At 31.8% G+C, this 22,982-nt stretch overlaps 1 protein-coding gene across 1 annotated transcript in view; it reads left to right on the top strand.

Annotated features, from left to right (window-relative positions):
• LOC143236012 (dual serine/threonine and tyrosine protein kinase-like) overlaps positions 1-22,982 on the top strand; it is a 71,247-nt gene that overhangs the window by 31,963 nt on the left and 16,302 nt on the right. Inside the window, exons 2-7 of the mRNA XM_076474204.1 lie at positions 8,233-8,432; positions 11,104-11,226; positions 14,534-14,734; positions 17,353-17,732; positions 20,947-21,245; positions 21,547-21,699. Of these exons, the coding sequence (XP_076330319.1) occupies positions 8,233-8,432; positions 11,104-11,226; positions 14,534-14,734; positions 17,353-17,732; positions 20,947-21,245; positions 21,547-21,699 (1,356 nt within the window). The remainder of the gene's footprint in view (positions 1-8,232; positions 8,433-11,103; positions 11,227-14,533; positions 14,735-17,352; positions 17,733-20,946; positions 21,246-21,546; positions 21,700-22,982) is intronic.

The following is a 22,982-nucleotide window of genomic DNA, read 5'->3' as shown; positions in this document are numbered from 1 at the left end:
TTTTTCTTAAAAATAAAATAACGAATACTCTTATTTTATTCAATTTCTGTAGTGCATGTTTGTGTATAAAAGGCATTTTAATACTACAAATAAACGACTTTATAACACCATACTTGTTTTTATTTAATTATGTACTCAACGTTTCGCTTTACAACTTCTTTAGTAGCGTTCCGGATTGTTTGTTTTAGTGAAACGCTCCTGTAAAGTGAAACCTTGAGTGACTAACTTGAATAAAAAAGTTTGTTATAAGGTTGTTTGTATGTATTATTAAAATACGCTGCTCGTGTTGTTTTTTAATATTTATTCTCAACTGTTTGAGTCTTCCTTTAATAGAAAGTGCCATTCCGGTGACCATACACTCACGATTCCTCGATTAAAAAACAAGTCACTGATCCCCAGTTATACTCAGAACCCTAAATTGCTTATTCTGATGCTTTTTATGTTCTTTTAATATACAAGTTTTTCGCTATAAAAACTGGTTATTTTTATTTTATGAGATTGCCACTCTGTACTTATTTTCAAACTTTTAAAATCCATTTAAACGACAGAACGTGTTTCAGCCGCTGCGTTTGTCATTAGTTCCTTTAATTACTTTAATATACATCAAGGAGATGATAAAAGTGTTAAAGGACAAATTTAACATGAATTAAAAAAAACAACAAACGTTTGAACGATTCTTGCAAACTGGCCTTCAGTGAAGTACCAGGATTTGATGTTAAAATAAACATTAGGAAGTTCTCGTGAAAAGGAAAGAAAATATAGCAAGGGCGATGAATTGAGGTAAACAGTACCAGAGGTCACCTTCGTAAATATTGGACTCGGACCTAAACTTGGCTGAGAACGTCATTAATGCTTCATGATGGTTTGTAAACACGAGTTCATCGTTGGCGCTGTTAAAATTAATATCTAGGTCGAAAATATAGAAAATAAACATATTAAGTTTTAGTACCTGACATCAGCTTATGGTAGCAACTTATAATGTAGAACGAACAAATATTACGTGCGTAGAAACGTTTCGTTTTGCTGTAAACAGAAGTTGAATAACTTCAGTCTTGTGATCTTCTGTGAGATCAGAGTTTACCAACTTTAAACGCTTGTTTACCGATGTCAGTTTATACATGCAGGTGCACAACAGAACTTGGTGTATAAATTAATTGTTTAGTACCTTTTCAAATCATCCTTTGTATTATCAGTTGAATACTTTAGTGTCCTGTTAAATTAGTTCTACACATTGTCAAATTGTTTAGTACCACATGAAATTGGTTTTGTTACAAATTGACTGATTGCTTTACTATAATGTCAAATCGGTTGTTGGTTTTGCAGATTGTTGAGTGCTCGGTACGCTTTCAAATCAGTTGTGTTACAGATTTGTTCATATTTCTTTGAAAAGATAACTGCTTATATGGATGAGGGTAAAGGTGTAGATTTGGTGTATTTGAATTTTCATATAGTGTTTCACAAGATGCTACATAAAAGGCTTATAAAAGAACTATCTCTGTAGGTTTGGAAGACAAGTTAAATTGGATCAAAGAGCAGCTGGATGGAAAAAACCAGAAGGCTATTACAAATAAATATGTAAAACTGGATTAATGTCATAAGTGGGGTACCTCAGGACTCTGTGTTAGGGCCGTTAATGTTTTTCATTTACATCAGTGACATAGAAGAAATGGTCAATGAATTAAGTAAAATTACTGAGGATGTTAAAGTTGTGGATGTTTCTAGCTGTGACAAGGATTCTGGTACTTCACAAAATGATTTGAATCATTTGATGAGTTGAGTCAATTAATGAGAGATGGCTTTTGATTATAATAAATATAATTTGGATGGGTATAACTTTAATGGTGTTATGAAAGAAAGGGATCTTGGTATAGTGGTTAATTAGTTGCTTAAGCCATCCAAGCAGTGTGCTGTTGCTGGTGGTATGGAAAATAGGATTTTAGGTTATATCAATAGAAATGTTGTACAAGTCTGAAGAGGTTATAATGTCATTGTGTAGGTTGCATTTGGATTGCTGTATTCAGTTTTGGACTACTTACCTTAGAAAGAACATTGAGTTTTTAGATATGGTTCAGAGGAGGGTTCCTAGAATGGTGCCTGGCATGGAAGTGTTGTCGTTAGAAGATAGTTAAGATCTGTGAAATTGTTTTCACTTGAAAAAGAATTAAAGGGGATCTGATTAAGATGTTTAAGATTGATAGTGTTGATGTATCCTAATTTTTTTTTTTATTTAATGGTGAAAATGGTATGACTTGGGGATAGAAATATAAATTCAGGAAAGGTGGGATTGATGTTTTGTTAAAACAACTTTTTTCTTTTAAAAGGGTGGTTAGCCTCTGGAGTAAGTTACTTTTAGATGTGGTGGATGCAGTTAAATTAAGCAAGGAAGATTGAAGGGCTGGCTTTGAGTGTTTCATTGTTGAGGATTAGGACAGCTTAGATGGACTACTGGGCCCTTGTTGTCCTTGCATTATATTTAATTCACAAGCCACTATATTATTCACTGGTATGTCATGAACTCACAAAAACAACATGGAGCAATACTGAACTAAGTTTTTTTTTTTTTTAGAAGTGACACAATCTGAAAGTTATAACTTGTATTTAATTCAGATTATTAATTTCTTAAATGCCTTTGTTTTTATTTATTTTTTGCTAAATTTTTAAAATAAAAGGATGAAAGCATGTAAGTTCAATATTTGCAAAAGGCAATATTCCCAAATTGAAGTTTTTCTTGAAGCACCGTATTATATTCAATGAATTGCCTTGGTAGTTGTGAAGACAACACTTTACAGGAGTTTAAGAGGGAATTTGGTTATTTCTAGAATGTAAAGAGTGAATTGTAATTTTCTCAAGGGTGAATGAACAAGGTCAGCCTTAAAGAACCAGCTTGGACTGGGACCCCCATATTATGTTTGTTTCTGATTTTTTCTTGGGTAGTGTTATGTGCTCTTGCAATACACAGTATTTCTTATGTTCATAGTGCAGTTTAGACTCCACTGAATTATGTCAGATGTGAGCAACATGTGTAATATTTCATATGAAGTCATTAACTGTTACAAGCTAATAGAACCATTTTGTAATTGTTACATTGGTAGTTTGTTTTTTGTACCAGGATTGATACCATTGTAGTTGTGATTTTCTAACCTCTTATTATCAAGTACAGAGTGAAATGGAATTCAAATATTTTCTAGTCAAAGTCCTGTAAAGATAAGTGATGATCTTAGTATTTGGACTTAGGATAATCTAAATTAAATAAGTTAACCCAAATTTCCAGAGTTACTTTTTGAGATTATAGCTGCAAATATTGTTAGCATTGACAGAACTGAATTGATGCTTAAAATAATGTAATCATTTTAAGTTTCAGGTGTACTTATGACTTCTGATATTTTTGTTAATATTTCTTTTATGGGACAGTGGGATGTTTACAGACTTGAAACTAACATTCATGCTCCAAATACTACTATCAAACAATGTGTTCCTTAGCCAATAATAGGTGTCACTTTAGCATTTTTATTTTGTAAGCTGGCAATAAATTTACCTTCATACTAAGAATACATAAAATTAAGGGTAAAAAAACTGCAAAATATACCAGTGGATACTTCAGCTATAAAGGAATTTTTGGTTTGTGTTTCTGTATTTCATTTACTACAGTATTGTCTCTCTCAATGTGCCATCTCTGGTGAGATTGGGCATATTAAAACTGCTGTTGCAAATGTCTTAAAAGACCCTGAGGGATACGGAATGAGAATTTCAAGTGGTCGGCCCAAGAAAATTTTGACACCAGCCAATCGTCGAACCATATTAAGGCCTTTACAGACACAGAATGCAGCTCAAGAACAATAAGACTGTATCCACAAGAGAAAGGCTTTAAAAACCATGAACATCTTCAAAGGCCATGCCTCATTCCACACCACAAAACAGCTCTGTTAATCTGTGCTGAGAAGCACTAAACATGGGACGTAGAAAAGTGGAAGAAGGTTTTGTTCTCTGATGAGAAAAAACTTTAACCTGGATGGTCCAGATGGCTTCCAATGTTACTGCCATGATAAGGATATTCCACCTGAGACATTTTCTACAGGACACAGTGGAGGAGGTTCCATCATGATCTGGGGTGCTTTCTTCTTCCATGGAACAATGGAGCTTTAGGTTATATATAGGTGTCAAACAGCAGCGGGCTACATTGGCATGCTGGAGAGAGCATCCTTATTGACTGAAAGCCCTCGCTTGTGTGGAAATGACTGGATCTTTCAGCAGGACAATGCTGCAATCCACAATGCCCACAGGACAAAGAACTTTTACATGGCAAATAATGGGATTCTTTTGGACCATCCAGAGTGTTTGCCTGAAATGAACCCCATTGAAAATGTTTGGGGGTGGATGGCAAGGGAAGTCTATAGAAATGGGCATCAATTCCAAACAGTGCATGATCTTTGTGAAGCCATCTTCACCACTTGGAATAACATTTCAGCCAGCCTTCTGCAAACGCTTATTGAATGTTTGTAGTTATTCATAATGACAACTGTGCAGCTTACTGCTGAGACCTCTTGTTGGGAATTTCTTACCCTGTTTAGGACTTCTTTTTGGTATGGTCTTAAACTTTTGACCAGCTAGTATTTAGGCTAATTTCATAGTATTCACATTTTCCATATTAAATGCTAAAAACGTTTTTTATTTTTATTTTCCCTTTACTTATTTTCATCTTTTGAAGCTCTACTCAAATAAGTAGATGAGTCCAACAATGCAAAATGCATATTTATTCTTTATGTTCATTGGCCTTACGATTTTGGCCAGCAGTGTGTGTGTGTGTGTGTGTGATTACAAGATGGGTCAAATTAACCAACCTTGTACAGATTTAGGTTAGAGAAAATAACAGATACAATATAAAGTTTTACTGCAAAACATTATTAAAATGTATATATAAAGTTTTAGAGGTTGTACAAGAGAGATGAGATCTTTTAAGATGAAGATAAGTATTTTTAATATGAAAATTATTTTGCACTTGGTTTAATAAAAAAGAAACTTGATATATTCACAGACAATTTTAGTAAAAGTACTTCATTAAAAGTTTTTTTCTTTTTTGGGTGTTTACTGATAGTCTGCCATATTTAAGGATACATGTATACAAAACAAAATGGTCATATGATCAGTCCATGTGACTGAACCCACATTGAGAGAGTTTGTAACCAGCTTAGTGCTAAATGTCTGTGAATTTACTAGATATACATAATGTATTCTAGTTAGCTAGGCTGCTTGCATGACTGGGCACATTCTAAATCTCTTGAACATGCTACAATAAAATGTGTGTGTATGCAATACGTGCATGAGAAAGTGTGAAAATACTGTGTGCTGTTTCATGAGAATTTTGGAAAATAAACATTGGCTTTGACATTATCAAACTGAAACATTACAACAAGTTCACTGTTTTGTGGGAGGTGTCTGAGACAACATATAAGAGAAAGAAATTATTTGGATGTTGTGAAAAGCAAAGGTGAAAGCAACTTACAGCTGGAGTTGTTTGGATCCATTAATTGTGATGTCAGTGGACAAAATGTATCAGGTTTAGTTAATGCTTATTAAAGCTAATAGGATACAGTGCTAATTTAATATTTCATATTTTATCAATAACTTTGAATAATCATTAGATGTTTTTTTTTTTTTTTGGTGTTGGTAATCATAGAAAAGTTTTCTTTATTTTGTTTGAAACATTTCTTTACCATGTTATGTGCACCTGGAGCCATTGTTTACTGTACATTGTGCATCTGGAGTTATTCTATAGCATGCTCCATGCATCTGGAATTTTCTTTTTACCATGCTCCGTACATCAGGAGCTTTACTGTACTATAGTACATATGTTTCTAGTAAGAACATTTTTTTCATTTACATTGCTTTTTACATGTTTTTGTAGATAAGTTATCATTATTATTGTTGTTTAAGAAAAAGAATATAAAAGAGAAAACTTGACTTTATCTTTCATCTGGTGTTGACATTATTTTAATTGATTGTGAAGAATTGTTATCCCAAGTGGGATGTTTTTGAAATTTTATCAAACTAGAGTGTGTTTAGTCAAGTACTGTACTTGGACTCTTCAACCATGATTTAATAGCAGCAACTTTTTGTATAGAAATATTCTGTCACAAACAAAAGCTCATAAATTTAACATAGCTTTTATTTGGTAAACAAAATTTGTTTACCACAGAAAACAGGCCACAGAAAACAATGCTTGTATCTAAGAGTGTCTGTTAAAAAACTAAGCCCTCTTCAGAGTGATAAGTTACATTTCAGTAGAGTAGATACCCTAGATTAATGGATGTAACATTTAAAGCAGGCTAACCTAAGAATAAACAGAATGCAATAAGTTTTGTGGAAAAATGAAATAAATTAAAAAATCATATTTCAGAGGATATATGTATTATGGTGATTAATTCTTAATCAACATTGTGATTGCAAAAGTCAAATACAACTTTCAGTAAAAAGCTGAAGGTAGGAGTTAAGTTGAGCAATTCCTCATGCATGTATGTAAATAAGGAATTTTTTTTTTGAAGTATCTTAGTTATGGGTTTATTTCTGAAGTATTAGTGTTTTAAGATATTTAATAGTTGTTTTCATTGAAATCTGTCAAGGTTAAAAACTGTACCTGCAATAAACTGGCTAATAATTAAATGCTTTAATATTTCTATACTACAAACTCTAGTGTAATGTTAAAAAATTTGGTATACATGTGTGTTTGTAAGATCATTTTTTGTTTATGTATAAACATGTGGAATAAGTTTTTGATATAACTTTAGAGTAGAGTCTTTAATAACAATTGTGCTTTTTACACAAACTTTCATGACCATAGTTTTGTATGTAAATACTTCATCAGAAGGAGACTGAAAATATTTTTTTAAATATCTTTTAATGTGAATTTTGAAATGAAGCCTTGAATAATGTTTGATATTATCTTGTGGAATAAAGCTTTGAATAATCATTGAAACGACTTTGTGGTGTAAGACTTGGAATAATGTGGTACTTGTTAGGGTATATGTAGTATAATTCTGTGTAGTTCACAGAAGTTTTATCTTTATTTGTAGCTGATATTTTTGATTTATCAACAACCAGGATATTTACCAGACATCCATGATTTTCCACATTTGTATTCTTGAACTTCAGGTTTCTGGTGTCAGGTATCATTATCTGATCTTTACACTCCCCTGGGATGGGTCATTGGCCTCAAGTCAGTGTTAATGTTTGAGTAAATAAATCATTGCTTCAATGAATCTTAGATAACCTTGAACCAGAATTACTTTGTACTGTTGTTTTTCTAATGTGCAGAACCACAATAAGTATGAACACTTATCAGTAGTGTTGTGTGTCACTGTGTAAAACTACAATAAGTACAAACATGTTTGTAGGGTAGGACTGTGGATCACTGAACCTTAATATGCAAAACTATAATAAGTATGAACACTAGTTGGTGGGATTGTGGTCATTGTACCCTAATGTTCAAAATGATAAGTACAAACATGTTTATGGGGTGGGATTGTGTGTCACGTGTCTTTGTGTTATATTTTACTCTGTACAATAGGACATTATGTTTATACATTGCGATAGATTAAAAGTATACTCCTCTTCCCACAATTACTGTAATTTTTATTAAAACAGACTATCTTTAGGGTCTAGCTAGTTCTGTGTTTAATAATGATGCACTGACTTCTCGAAGTAAGTAGAACATTTGGTTTGTCAGAAGCACAAAAGCTGAAGTCGTAAGTTTTATTCTAGACTGAGAAGTTCAAAGTGAAGAAAGTCAGAAAATGGAAAAAAAATCACCAAAAGTTTAGAAATGTTAAATAAAATTCTTTAATTAATAATTGGTTCACCAGAGTCAGAGTGAATTTCTGTTAGACAATATGTTTATAATTGCCTAGATCAATATTATTATCTTACTGAGGGTAAATGACACTTTTCTTAGAGAAACCAAAGAAAAATGGAATTTTGGTTTTTGTAATCATCATGTTGTGAACTTAGAGCCCTCTATATTAATTATTTGTTCTTTTCCACTAACTGTGTATATCTTTCTGAAAGAAGAACTATTAAGATAAACACATGTGTAAATGTGTGTGTGTGTGTGTACACACGAAGCTTGAATATGTTCTGAGTAAATATCCCTCCACTGTAGATCATTTTATTATAAGTTTGAATGGATATTTGATATATTTCACATTAAAATGCTTTAATTTTTGTTGTTTGTATTTTCAGGCCAATTATTCAATGTTAAAATTCCAAGTGTAGACGAAGATTTTGTTCAGAACATCATCAACCAACCTGTAGGTATCATCATCCTTGGACAGAACTGTTGGGCTAAAGCAAGTGTTGTGAATGAACTGTTTGGACAGCCTCTTCTGCCAACATTCTCGCCAGGTCATGACGTTGAAGATGAATGTTATGGCTGGAGGATGGTAAGCAAAGTATTATATTTTGATACTGTAAAAGAAGAAAAATATTTATTTATGGGGTACAGGGTTAGTTAGATAAGTTATCTAATTAAAGAGTAGGAAAGGTTCTACACCTACAAAAACAAGTGTAACCAGCAGGAATGTATCCAGTAACTATGCAACAGTTTTCAGTGAAGGGCCATTATTTACATTCATCTGCAAGTTACGACACATACATGTATAATATTATATGATTCTAAAAGCTTCTTTTTTTTTTTCAGGCAGAGTTGGGCATATTATAGGACTTTTGGAAACAATCACCAAACTTAACAAAACTGAAATGCTATTACCCAAGTGTTTATTTTCTGCATGCTTCCTAAGAACAGAGAATTGAGTATTTGTGATGATAAAGGATGCACTATTAGAATATATGTGATGTTTACAACTTAAGATCTGTGGTGTACCAAGTAATTAGATTATAAACTGATTGCAACCCTCTTAAAGATACCTGATATGTCATTTCAAAATTCCTCTATATTGGTCATTACTACCTATAAATGTGTCCCTTAAAAGGTGAATAAAAATGAAAACATGAGTTTTATCAACAGAAATAAGATAAAATACAATGGTGACAAGAGTAATAAATTTAAGGTTAAAGAAGTTGTGAAACCATTTTTTGATGGTGGAAATAGTTACACTGTAATGTGTTGGGGATTTTCAAGCTGTGGACTTCAAGCGTACTTCTAAGAGTAAATCTGAATTTGATTAATCTAGTTCTAATAAAGGGAATATTGTGAGCAGGAAATGTCAATAATGTCTAGAATGTAACCAGTCCTAAACTCTACTTCAGTTAACTGGGAAAGTCAATGTTGGTATTCTGTCTACAGCACATACAACTGTTTTTAGGTAATACTGACAGTAATCAGAAACTTTATGAGGTTTAAGCTCATGATTGATGTCAGAAGTAAAATGATTACTTAAGAGTTTGAAGTAAAACGTTACTGAAGCTAGAACAGAAGGGATTTTATTATAGATTTTAAAATGGTTTTGGATGGTAATAAGATGAGTCTTAACATCAAGAATACTATGACATCAACATAGCAACAAGATAACTCTTGATTAGGGATGCTAAGACCTCTTCAGCTTAGCTGGAGATTAACCATTACTTCTCTGAAGACTTCAAATGTTTAGATAAATATTCATACTTTATAACAATAGTAAACTGGCAGTAGTTGTCGGAGAAATGTCATGCTTGAATTTGTTTTAAGTTTTGAGTATATAGGCTTGTATATAGGTAGAAGGTCTGATGTCATAGTATTTGAACAAGATGCCAAAATATCATAACCAGACAGTGTAATTTAAACTGTAAGGTTTGGACTCACAAAACCAAAAGGTTTGGGTTTCTTTCCAGTTTTTTACTCCCAGTAACTGTTGTACAATACTCTTCAAGTCAAGACTTTCATGCATAGCATTATCCATCATCTTTGGCCATGACTTCTTCTGCTTGTTAGAGTTACTTATAGATACAGACAACCTGATTGCATTGGCTTTAGTTAATGAGATAAAGAAGACACCTTTGTTTAGAATCACTATACACAATACAGTTGGTGTAGTTTGTTAATCTCTAACAGTATTAAATAAGTGTTTATATGGATGTTTTATTTAATTATACATTTACTTAGGATTATACTATGTAACAGAAAATTTGTTCCTGGATAGTATGTGTTATTTCTTAATTGGTTATGTTGTAAAAGTACAAAAAATGGCCACTATTCCCTTCAAACTTTGCATTTGTGACCTGGATAATGAAACTTAGAAATTAACCTATTTTCTGTGTAAAAATGGGCCAATTTGCACATTTTCATTTACATAATGTCTGAATAAAATGACGTATGAATTGAGATTTACATGTATATATGCTAACATTATACAAAAATGTTTAAAAGTGAGTAGTTTTTCGAGATTTGTGACTGTAATGTAAATCACTTTCGTGTATCAACCTCCAAATATAATCTCCCATCTTGTTTTTGTTATACGCTCCCAGGTCACAAAAGCAAGTTTGAAGAAAAAAATAGGTCTTTTCCATTTACTTTAGGCTTAAGTAATTGGGAAATAACACTTTCTGCCCAGGAACAAGAAAAAGTAAAAATCTTGTTACATAGTGTTAGTGATGTAATTACAAATCAGAAAGAAAGAGTTTGTTGGTTATGCTTGTGGAAAATATTTCTTGATTACTTAGTTTTAGAAAAAGGTTTTGAAATGTTAACATTTCTTGTATTGTAGAGAATAGTGTCTTTCTAGAGCATCATTACCACACCAGCTTTTCTATTTAGCACTCTTTAATATCACTGGTATGATCAGGTATCAAGTGACATAAATTTGATAATTTATTAACTTTGTGTTTTATTGTCTTTTAGTTTATGCAAATAGGAGAAGGAAATATAACCTGTTTTGTTTCTAAGGATAATTGTAAACATTCGGAACATGAGGTGTCTTTTGAGAGATGGCTTCACTTAATATGCAATATTATAGTGAACATATTTTATTTTTTATGTCGGAATTATGAATGTATGCATGTGCTGTTTGTTCAACAGGTGATTTTTTTTTTGTTATTACACAAAACATTGGACTATTGATAGTTGTATTGAACTGTCTCAAGTTTGGCTAAATTTTTATTTGTTTATTACACTTCTAGGTTCGATTTTCTTTTGGTAATCATACTGAAATTAGCCTTGCTTTAACAAACAGTTATGAACTTCTGGAACATCTAGTGGAACAACCTTGGCATAGTATTCCTCGAGCTGATCTTGAAGTTGGGGTGAGTGAGTTTTTCTGTACATTAAAGTAAGGTAAATAATTATGAGATACATATTTTAGTAAGATTATGTATATTTATTATAACGAGTCTAACATTGTTAAGGTTTAGTTGGTTTTTTTTAGCAGTTGTTTAACTTCCATTGTCAGGTATTATTAGCAGTTAATCCAAGAAATTAAAACATTCATGAAGTAAGTGTATTGGAAGCAATAAATTTATATATTCATCCACTCAGTATCAACACTCAGTTGACCACTGAATAAGCCACATTTGAGTTTACTGATTACATAGTATCTTTAAGAGTTTGAATCAACATGACTCAAGGAATACTCCAGCCATCTTTGGTATTGCAAGCCCTGGAGTTGTCTTCTTACAATTCAGCCTTTTACATCTATTGTCAAAGATGTCTTTTCTGCTTTGGGAGATGATGTTTTCTCTTCACCTTGTCATTTCCTTTGAGCATGTTCAATTGTGACATTGCCAATGGGACCCTTTTTCACAGTGATATCAGGTTTAGACCCATTGCCATGCAGCATAGTTATTTCACTCTCCCTTACTTTATTTTCCTATACACCTTCCTCTTTTCACAAATTCCTCCATCACAGATTGGAGAACTGTGCTGGGGAGCCAGAAATATTCTGGTTTCTGTACTTGCTAAGAAACAGCATCTCAGATCAAGCATGTTTAACTATCAGCTGTTCAACTTGCTTAGCTGCACCTTCTTTGGCTTTATTCTCAAGCATGTTTACCTTCACGTCTGGCATGTTCCCATTATGATGATTATTTTGGCAGATGGTTTTTCTTGTTATTGTTGGATTATCCTTAAATGGGCTTTCCACCCTTTTCTATTTTCTAGCAGTTGTGCAAGTGTTATCTGGTTCATCTGATGATTGGTGCCTTTGCTATATTGAACAACCATCTTCTTTCACTACTTGCCTCCAGTTCTAAATCAGAACTGTAGATGTTCTGAGTCAGTTGTGAGAGAACCTCTGCCTTTTTCTTTATATGCTTGTCAAGATTGGTTATGCAAGATGCCAGGTTTTCCTCATTCCTCTACTTTGGGCAGCTAATTTTATTTTATCTTTTATGTCAGTTTTTTTCACAGGGTGTTTGTCTTCTTTGACAAACTTAGACTGTCAGTTTGCCAGCTGATGTGTGACATTTTTAGCTTCATGACAGGCTGTCGTTAGGTTCCTTACTGAAAATTTTAGCTTTTTTTTTTTTTTTAGAGTGGCTCATATGTTAACCCACATATTTTAACTATCAATAAAAACCATACAAATCATACATAAATATGTGGTGTTACAGATTTCAAAAGGGGTGTTTGTATACTTTTTTCATCAAAGTATTTAAGACCATCAAAGTAAATTTTTTTTATAAAGTTTCACGTTTCATGCTCGGAAGAGTTCAAGAGTGCAATCAACGTGTGTACTTGCTGATTTCTTATCTGTTGCCATAAGAACTGAACTTAGCATAACTTTGAATTGTACGGATTTTGACTGAAGGCTTTTCCAGGTCGTGGATAGCATTTGATGAGGTTAGTTGCAGCTCCTCTGAGCTCATTTGTTGGTAGATTGAGCACATGTGATAGAAATTCAAACCTTCATTGAAAAATTTCATATGTTTCAAGACGTTGCTTCAATTTAGCATAAAGTTTACTGATGACAGGAAGGTAGATAGATGCTCACTCTAAACTTACTTCTAGGTGGCAGATGAATATCCTCTTGTGCCTTTTTCACTTATGAACACATTGCTTATCATTCTTATAGTTATACTCACTATGACCACACTTTTTTTACATCTCCCATTCATATTCATCAAACCAAAAGTCTTCATCAAATGTTTTTGAGATCCAAGTAATTGTATAGCTGTGTTGAGTGACTTGCCATGCAATTTGATGCAATTCCTGGCATGCTTCTGGTCATTGAAGCTAGTTGTAAAGAAATTCCCAGCATTTGACATTGGCTTGCACACAAAACTAAACTTGATCAGTAGTCTTTGAGTAATGTAGCCACATAAGATAAGTCCTTATTTCAGGTAATGAAAGTGTATGGGTATTCAATGATTTTGTGCAATGATGTGCTCTGCCCATCTCCTTCACAGATGACTCCTTGAAGTTTCCACCACAATGATGACATTCTCAGCACCATTTTCTAACCACAAGCTGTGCACTTTCTTCAATTTCTGCTTTTTCACCATGGACTTCGGTAACTTTATCTGATGCACCAATGTTAGTGTGCTGTTGATTTGTATTGGTACAGGTGCTTACCTAGTTGGCTTCATCTGATGCATCAGTGCTAATGTGCTGTTGATTCATATCAGTACTGGTGCTTTACTGGGTGACTTCATCTGATGCACTGGTGTTAGTGTGCTGTTGATTCATATTGGTATAGGTCCTTCCTCTCCAAAACCATGGCTTACAATGAGAGTGAAATTCTACAGGTACAGAAACACCTTGATCTTGTAATCATGTGATTTGTGCTATTTTTCTGATTTATCCTGGAGAATGACAGTTTCTAGTTTGTTTCCCTTCTTTTACCACAATAACAGCTTGTTCTATCCATTTCAGATTACTGACAAGTAAAAAGTACAAGTTTTAAATATTTTAAACAATTAAATTTAAATTCAGGGTTAAAAGAAATATACTGGTATCAATGATTACAACTTTTTCTGGTGGTGTTAGTACTCTGTCTTTGTTACTGCATCTATATATTATTGTTTTGTTAGTGTTGGTTAATGGTGGTCAATGTTAAACTGTCCTTCATTCTAAATAAACAAAAATTTATTTTTTATTTATTTATTTTTACCCTTAAAGAATTTTCTTTTCATTAGACCTGCAGGGATCTGTGGTATTTGGCTTTGGGCCATGACCCAGTTGACATGCCCCCCAACCCCCATGAATATGGTCCTGCTGTATATTCATTTTCAGTATTAATGACTTAATATTTAAATGTTTGTGTTAACAGGGTGTATATGGTCAGGGAAAATATGAAAAGTAAACAAAGAAATGCTTTAAGTCAGGGATTTTTTTTTTTTCAGCCAGTAATCATAAACAGAAATATGTTTACTAGCTCTTATGTCTAATATATAACATTAATAATTAATTTAAAGTAGTTAACGTAGTGATTCCTAAGCATAATTTCTCTCTCTTTCCACATATGTATGCATGTGTAAATGGACAGAGATAAGGTGGGAAAAGTCAGGACATTTATCTTTAAAGTTCTGTATACTCCCTAGTTAAGTGAATTTAAAAAAGAAAATGTGATAGATAAATAATCAATGTTACAATTGAGTTGTCTTTGTTATATAGAAAGACATTACAAATGACCCTGACTTGAGTACAGCTGTGTTAGAAATTCGTCTGAATCATTCTCTTTTACGATATGAAGTCCAAGTTGTGGTTGCTTCATCCAATCAGGACAACCAGTTCAGTCAGGTGTATAGTCGGTGCATTGAAGGACTGACTCCAATTGTGATTTACTGTTTCAAAGATGAAACATTAACAGATAAGGTAGAGTCCTAATTTTATTGTAGATGTTTTGGTAACTATTTATTAAGAGAATTTCACATGTTTACACAGATTTGCTGTCAATTGAAATATACTTTTAGAATAGTTACTACCCTTTTTGAGATCTTTCTTTTTTTGTCTGATCACCTTTGAAAGCAGGAAAAGCTTTATACATCTATGAAAGTCGATATTTAACCCTCTCACTACAGACTTGGTTCATGTGATCACCATCTTAACCCCCAGATGACCATCAGGTTTTCCATGTTATAACTTGTAATATGTTTTATGTATCTTTACATAATTTTGCAAACTATCATTGAACATTATATGTCTTTCAAATAAAAATTAAGATTTTTTATTGAGTATTTTTATTCATATTTTGTCTGTGAATATATAGTGAGAGTGTTAACTGCTCCGAGTACAAAGTGATTTTCGTGCTAAGATGAGAATTAGTTTTCTTAATTTGAAACTTATAAAATTTAATTTTTGTAATATCTGAAACTTTCAAAATAATTATCAAATTTTTTGTTCAGTAAGTATTTATTTCCTGTTATTCTCTGTACCATAACTCTGTCTGCATTCAAACAGTTTGACTAACCTAGTGACTGTCAAAAAAAATACAAAATAACTTTAAATTACTTTTTATTTATATTATAACTGCAGATTTGTAATGGAATGCTACAGTTGTTTAACAAATTTTATGCTCTTTAAGATATTGTCAACTTTGGTTTATATTTATTTTTATCTTTTTGTCATTCTTTGGACCACATCTAACTAATAATTCTGTCACACAAGATGTAAACTGCTCTGCAGAAGTGTAGCTCATGTTACCCTCACTGAACTACCTAACACATTGGCTGCTCAAGAGTGTAATTCATGAAAAATATCTGATGTGATGGGTGGATGCAATTTGCTAGATTATGGCTGTAGCAAATAAGTTTTAAGGATATAAAAATCATGTTTTATCTTACTTAATATTTAACATGATTTATTAACTAAATATCATGCCAAATGTTTTTGTATACAACAATGATAAAACAGTTTAATTAAATTTCTTTTGTAACTTAAGTTTTGACGTGAGTTTTGACCTTCTTATAGTGAGAGGGTTAATTACTTTTAAGATTATTTTGTTTAAGTACACTTTCTATATGTTTAAATCACTGCTTTTTGTTTATTAAGTTATTCTGTTCAGTTTACTAAAGAACATGTGTATTAAACCACACAAGTACACGTGCAGCGAATGTGAATAAGGTAGTTAAAAAGATTAATAAAGATAAACTGATTATTTTTGTTCTTATTTTCTTGTAGGCTAGTAGAATTTAATGGAGAACATACTAATTTTGGTGCTTTAGTATACTTGTGGATTTAGTATACTTGTATGGTAGTTGTTAGTGATGACTCCAGACATGAACTAGTGTCATCCATTATAAAAATGTTTTACTGGTACTTATTTCAATTTTAAAAGACATGAAAATTGCTCAACATTGAAATTAATTTCAAAGTAACACAATGTGTATTCCCAAAGTAATGTGTGTATACATGTATAAAATAGCCAACCTAATGTCTATCACATTGTACCTCCATGTATGATTAATCATAGAAAAATAGGAAAACATGCTTGCTTTCAAGAATACATTATAAGAAAGTTGCTAATTTTTTGTAATTTATAACATTTCATGTCAGTATCAACATTTATGTCAGTCTTTGTGTGTGCTGAATGGACAACGAGAAAACGTCAGAACAAAACTTTCTTTTTTTGAAGAAATGAAATAAACTGAACTTCCTGTGTTGACTGATTGAAAAATATTTTAAAGATAAAAACACAAACAGAAAAATGCTGAAGGAGAGTATCATGTTTGAGTATATATGTTATTGTTCAGTTTAGATTTTTTTTTTTTTTTTCTTCCCATGATTTTGTTATACCATTTAAATTGATTTGAATCTTTCTCCTTTGACATTTTATATAGAAATGACTGCTGTTAAAGTGCTCACTTCAGTAGTGGCATTTTTCTTGTGCTCAGTAAATTGACAAGGAATGGTACCATCCAGTGGAAAAATCTTTGAAATTGTTTAATGTACCTAAATGCTTTATTGTGCTGAATGTACCCATTGCATCAAAATGTGAATGTTTTTGTCAACCATGCATCACAATCAATTTTCTTTGCTTAAATACAAAAGCAATACAATTTTCTTTATTTCAGTAATACATGGAATGAAAACAGATGGTTATAATTGGCCCACTAGACAATCATGTTGCGTATATGCAATCCAAGGGATTGGGTTATCTACATACTTTTTATATTTATTTACCACTATTTTTAGGAAACTTACCATTAAACTGTTTCAGTGGACATCTTGCTAGTAGTCCATAATTGAGTGGTCCTATTTTGGCAAAAGGATAAAACATAAATTATTATCCACTTTAGTTTCACAAATTATCTTATATTTCTAAGTTCAATATTTTTTAACAAGTTACTTCATGAATCACCTTATACAAATGAAAGCCAGTGTTTGGTACAACTGGTTATTTAGGTTATGATGAAATGTGTTTATTAAACTAAACTAGTTATTGGCAGCTAAGGTGAATAATAGTTTTAAAGATTTTTTTTTTCAATTTTCAGGAACTAGGGGATCTGATAGCACTCAAAAAGATTGCTCCAACGCAACCGGTGTTTTTTGTTTGTTCTCGACCTTTGCCAACTTGTGAGTTAACTGAATCAGAGCAACATGCTCGTAGTGCTTTTGTTTCTTATGGCTCGCATGCTTTCAGGCCTCATTCTTTTCAGGAATTTTCCCCTCTGAAGAAATATCAACCATCTCGTAAGAGGAGAGAGTCTGAATCTCTGCTTACGGTTACATCATTTTCAGTGTTTCATCAGCTCTGCGGACTAGGATTTCTGAGTTTTCTGTCCAACCAATCTAAACCTAAGATTCAGAAGCAGAGAAATGAGCCTATTGAGGTTGAAAGTGAATTAATTGAAAATTTTGAAAACTTTTCAAGGTGAATTTTACTCAATTATCAATATTTTACTTTTTGGAAAAGTGTTATTTAATTGGTGAGAACACAGCAGAGAAATACGAGTGTTTTAACATTTAAAGATTTACTGAAATATCAAACTTATCTTGTAGCTAAAGTTTCTTGATAATATGTTGTATATTTAGTAGCACTTGTATGCTGGGTCATTATATTTACTGTTAATCTCCCAATCATTTCGAGAAATGTCTTCCAACTTTATGTAAGTAACAATGTAAAGTAAACAGAAATACTTAGCAAAGTATTCATAAATAATCTGTAGAAACCATGCAATTTAATTATAAAAGTGTTAATTGATTTGCAATGGATTTAAAAATTTTCAGCTAATTATTAATACATTAAATGTTCAGATGACAAAACATCTTAATTACTTTTGACTGAAACAACAAAAGCTACTTGAGAAATTTGTTTTTATTAGGGATTTTATTTCAGTCAGGTTGTTTACTTGTCCTTGCAACAATTCACAAAAAATAATTTCATAAAAAAAAAATCAATTCAATGTGGTGTTGTAACAATGTTTTAACTGATAGCAGGGTTGTAGGATAAGTAGGACAAGTTTTGTTTTAAGATGTACATTGTTGATCAAAAAGTATATAATGAACTGATTTGTTAATTTATCACTGTTTCAAAAGTTTTTTTCTAGATCCATCTGCAACTAGAGCTGGATAATTAACTCAATCAGTATAATCATTTGATATTACACTGATTAGTATTACGTATCATAAATATTTAATCAGAATTACAGTGAAATTGATCAATGCCATAATTATCAAGTGTAGTTTAAATGAATATTTACAACTATTAATGTTTTTAATTATTTCAAGTGTCTAAGTAATTCAGATATTTTATTTATGATTTCTGATTATTGTTTTTCAGTCATTAATGTGTAGTTTTTTACTTTACTCTTATCAAATTCAACCAACTAATCAATATTAGTGCTTTTGAATATTACGGACATTCAAGCCTCATGTAAACAGAATCAGTTATTGAATTCAATTAATTAACAAACCCACTGATTAATTGAATAGTAAATTCTACTAATTGTATGTAACCAGAACTAACTTGTCAGTCTCTATTGCTGCTGAAGCCTGACAAAATTGTTAGTGTCCAAAACTGATTTGAATGATCTCTATTTTTGGACTTTTTAAATTCCCCATATGGAAGATATTCACATGACATCCAAAGTAATGAAGTGTAAATATATTTAAGGTGTGTCTTAATAATTCGTAATTTCTGAGTTGTTCATACACCAAAATAGTGGACAAAAAACGCTTTAATGCACAATTTATTCAATGCCTGTCTTTAACAAAAATTTAAATCATTAATTCCCTATTAAAAGTAATTTGCATAATGAATATTTGTTTTTAAATAACTAAATTCTCAATCTAGTAATTTCAGTTACTTCATTATTATATTTGTTAAGTTTCAGGTGTTAAAGATTTCATTTATTCTTTGGCACCCATTGTCTGAACACAGAAGTTAACCATTAAATTAAAACTTTATAGAAAATCAACTTTTTGTTATTCTTTCTCACAATTTATTTATATTTAAGAGTCAAAACTTCACAAAACGTTTTATTTATTAAATGTTATACATACAGATTTTTTTTTTTTTTGAGTTGATTTTAGCATGTTCTCAATGAAAGCAGTACAAAATTTAAAATATTTTGTAGGGCTCAAAATAGCAAGTTTCTGTTGTAGTTTTGCTTGCAAAACATAGAAGGCATTAGAAACAAAAACTGCTAGTGTACATTTCTGAAAGAACATTCATATAGTGTTGTGTCAATACACCTGTTATGCATGCAGTTCAGTCATTTTTATTGCAAGATTCTAAGTATAGAAGCTAACTATAATTGTAATAACAACATTCTTTTATTGTCAAATGTCATGTTTGCAATTCCCATTTGAGTTATGGGGCATATCCAGGCTATTGGGATATGAGGCTAGTGAGAGAGGAGTGTCAACTTTTTTGACTGATTGCCAGGGCTAACTGGCTAGTCTTCTATCATCTGTGGCTTCAGCAGCTAAATATAGTTTTCCTAACAGTGTGGTTAGAAATAATGTTCAAGTAGTTTCTCATTGGATGTGAAAAGAAAACTGAAATAATGTGAAATGTAGAGGTTTTTTTTTTTCATCATTACTCTTAATTTGGCTATGATTATCGCAAATTTTAGGCTTATTGGCTTCTAATGTTTTCCCAGCTTTCAGCATTTAAAACAAAACTTGAAATGATTGTTAGTTAGATAAATATCAGGAATTGGCTTCAAACATATTGGTTCAATCCCTTCAACTTATAAGGTGACTATTTCAAGGAGTGTGTTTCCTACTTTACATTGTAATGCAAATGCAGAACATGCACTGTAATGGGGAATAGACTCTAAGTGCTGAAACACAGACATGAATACTGAAAGTTTCAGTAAAGCTAGAACTACTTCCAATTGACTTCAGATTAACTGCTCATTAACTATTAATCTGAAAACAATACTGATTTAGAAACATGTCATATAAAAGTGACGTTGAAGTATGTGAAAAATGTTTTCTCTCGTAAGGTAAAATTATTTTTTAATATACCACTACATCAAAAGGGGGAATAAAATATTGAAGAGGAAAATTATTTTTTTTATCAATCAAATTTTGGAGGAAAATATACAACTTTGTATTCTCAAGATGGCTGGTATGGATATTAAAACTTAATTGAAATGAAGGTTAACATCTTCAGGTTAGCATCTTTGTATTTTGTTTGTTTATTAAATACACATTTCTCAATCCCATAAAACATTGGTGTTTTGTTTGTTCATTATGTCCACATTTCTCTATCCCATTAAACACTGGTGTTTCGTTTGCTCATCATGTACAGATATTTCTCTATCTCATAAAACACTGGTGTTTCGTTTGCTCATCATGTACAGATATTTCTCAATCCCATAAAACATTGGTGTTTCGTTTGTTCATTATGTCCACATTTCTCTATCCCATTAAACACTGGTGTTTCGTTTGCTCATCATGTACAGATATTTCTCTATCCCATTAAACACTGGTGTTTCGTTTGCTCATCATGTACAGATATTTCTCTATCCCATTAAACACTGGTGTTTCGTTTGCTCATCATGTACAGATATTTCTCTATCCAATTAAACACTGGTTACATGATTACATAATTTTGTTTCTTCTGTTTTCTTTAGCATTTTTATGTTTGTCCAGCATGTGTTGAAGTCGCACTTAGTCAGGGCTTCTACAATTTTGAATGAGACCCACAACAGGTGTCTACGGATGTTTATCCTTACAGCATTTGACATGACGAGAGATATGATGGTAACCCCCAAACGTCTGGAATACATTAGTCAGAGAGAAACAGAACTCTACTTATCCTTGATGGCTATAGCTAACAAGAAGCAAGAAGAGATACGTCAACTAATTGTGTCTACCATTCAAGGAATGAAGGAAGATTTGGTAAAGGAAGCTGCTAACCACCAGTTTCAAGGTTTGACTGAATTACAGATTTTTGTGTTCTTTATAGAAAGTTGTGTAAGACTTGTACACATTTTAGTCTTATTGTGGTCATTTTAGGGAAGCAAGAAATGTGAAAGCCCAAAAACCAATTAGGGAAAATGGTGTGGTGGTGTTTGTTACCTTGTATATTTCTTAAATTAATAAGGAAATTGCACACATTAGTTTTATTGTTTGTTTTCAAGGTACTAAATTTTAATCTGATATTACAAAAAGAATAAGCACTGTGTAAGATGTAAGTTGAGAGTAACAATGAGCCACAATCTCTTCTATAGGCTTAAAAATGTCTAAAAATGGAGAGCCACTGTCTGTGCGGGACCTTCAGATCTGCACTGTAGAGATTCAAAACCTTATGCTCGGTAGGATCAACAGTGCTGTTGCTGAGAAGCTGATAGGATCTGTAGATTGTTTGCGGGAGAGTTTTATAGGTATATAAACTTTTTTTGATATGTTTCTTTAGTTCAGTTGAGTATTGAAAACATTTGGCCATGGACAAAAATTGTTACTGGTGTTTTTGTGACATTGTAAGTTATAACAATCATTAGGATAGTGAAAACTGTATGATATTATAAGTTGTAAACAGTCATTAAGATAGTGGAAACTGTTAATTACTCAAAATAAGTATCAAAATGGGTATCAGATTGTTTTGAATTTAATATAAAACTTACATTTTTCTGATTAAAAAAACTTTATAATACTTCTATGTATAATACTACATCATAAGTGAGATGATCCACTGGATAAAATTGTGAAAGTTGTGTAAATGAAAACAGTTGTTTTCAAAATTCTCTGCACACATCTTAGGCTTTTTTGTAACACTGACATGTCTGCACTCACGATAACTGGATTGTAACAATGTCATGGCTGTAGTTACAAGAACTTGAATTGTAACACTGACATGACTGACTTTATGGCTGCAACAAATGATGTATTTTGACTTTCAAATGCTTGAAATACATTATCAAATGAAGGTTTGGCCCTTTGATAGTAGTAGTTTGGGTAATTTACTAACTGAATCACCATAACTAGTAGTTTATATTTGACTGAAAACACTTTCATTTTATATATGTAAGTGAACTAAAACATCTACATGTTTAAATATATTTTAAATACAAATAAAATTACACATTGTTTACATACATATTTGTATGCAATACTTGTATAGATAGGTACGTACACAAAATGTGCTTTGAAAGGAAACCACATTGCAGCTAATTAAAAGAAGTACAGCTAACTTAAACAAAACTCTATTTAACAGTTATTCTTCCAAGCAGGTCAACATTCATTGTCTTTTCAGTATAAAATTGTTGTTTGATTAAACATATGTGATAAAAATAAATAACGGTTTGATTACAAAGATAAAAAATGGCCTTCAAATATAATAAAAAGAAACAATATAGAGGGTGTTATTATTTGTTGTTTTTTCTTGATTAATTAAATGTGTGCCTTGAATAAAGGCATAAGCTGAATGAATAAATAAGTTAATATTAGAGATATTTGTAAACAGTAAGTATAATAAATGTAGTAGACACATATAATACTTGTGTCTGATCTAATTAATTATAATCATACTCTGCCAGCTTATAAAAGATTGACATGCTATAACAATTGTTTTTGTAGCAAATATGTACATAATGTTCTAAACACTATTGTGTTTCAGCCAACCTGAAGAGCTGAGTGAAACTTGTTATTGGCAGTAGATATGGTGTAC

The sequence above is a fragment of the Tachypleus tridentatus genome, chromosome 13 (assembly GCF_004210375.1).
Source record: "Tachypleus tridentatus isolate NWPU-2018 chromosome 13, ASM421037v1, whole genome shotgun sequence".
Classification (NCBI taxonomy): Eukaryota; Metazoa; Arthropoda; class Merostomata; order Xiphosura; family Limulidae; genus Tachypleus; species Tachypleus tridentatus.
This window is presented reverse-complemented; position numbering and strand designations above follow the sequence as displayed.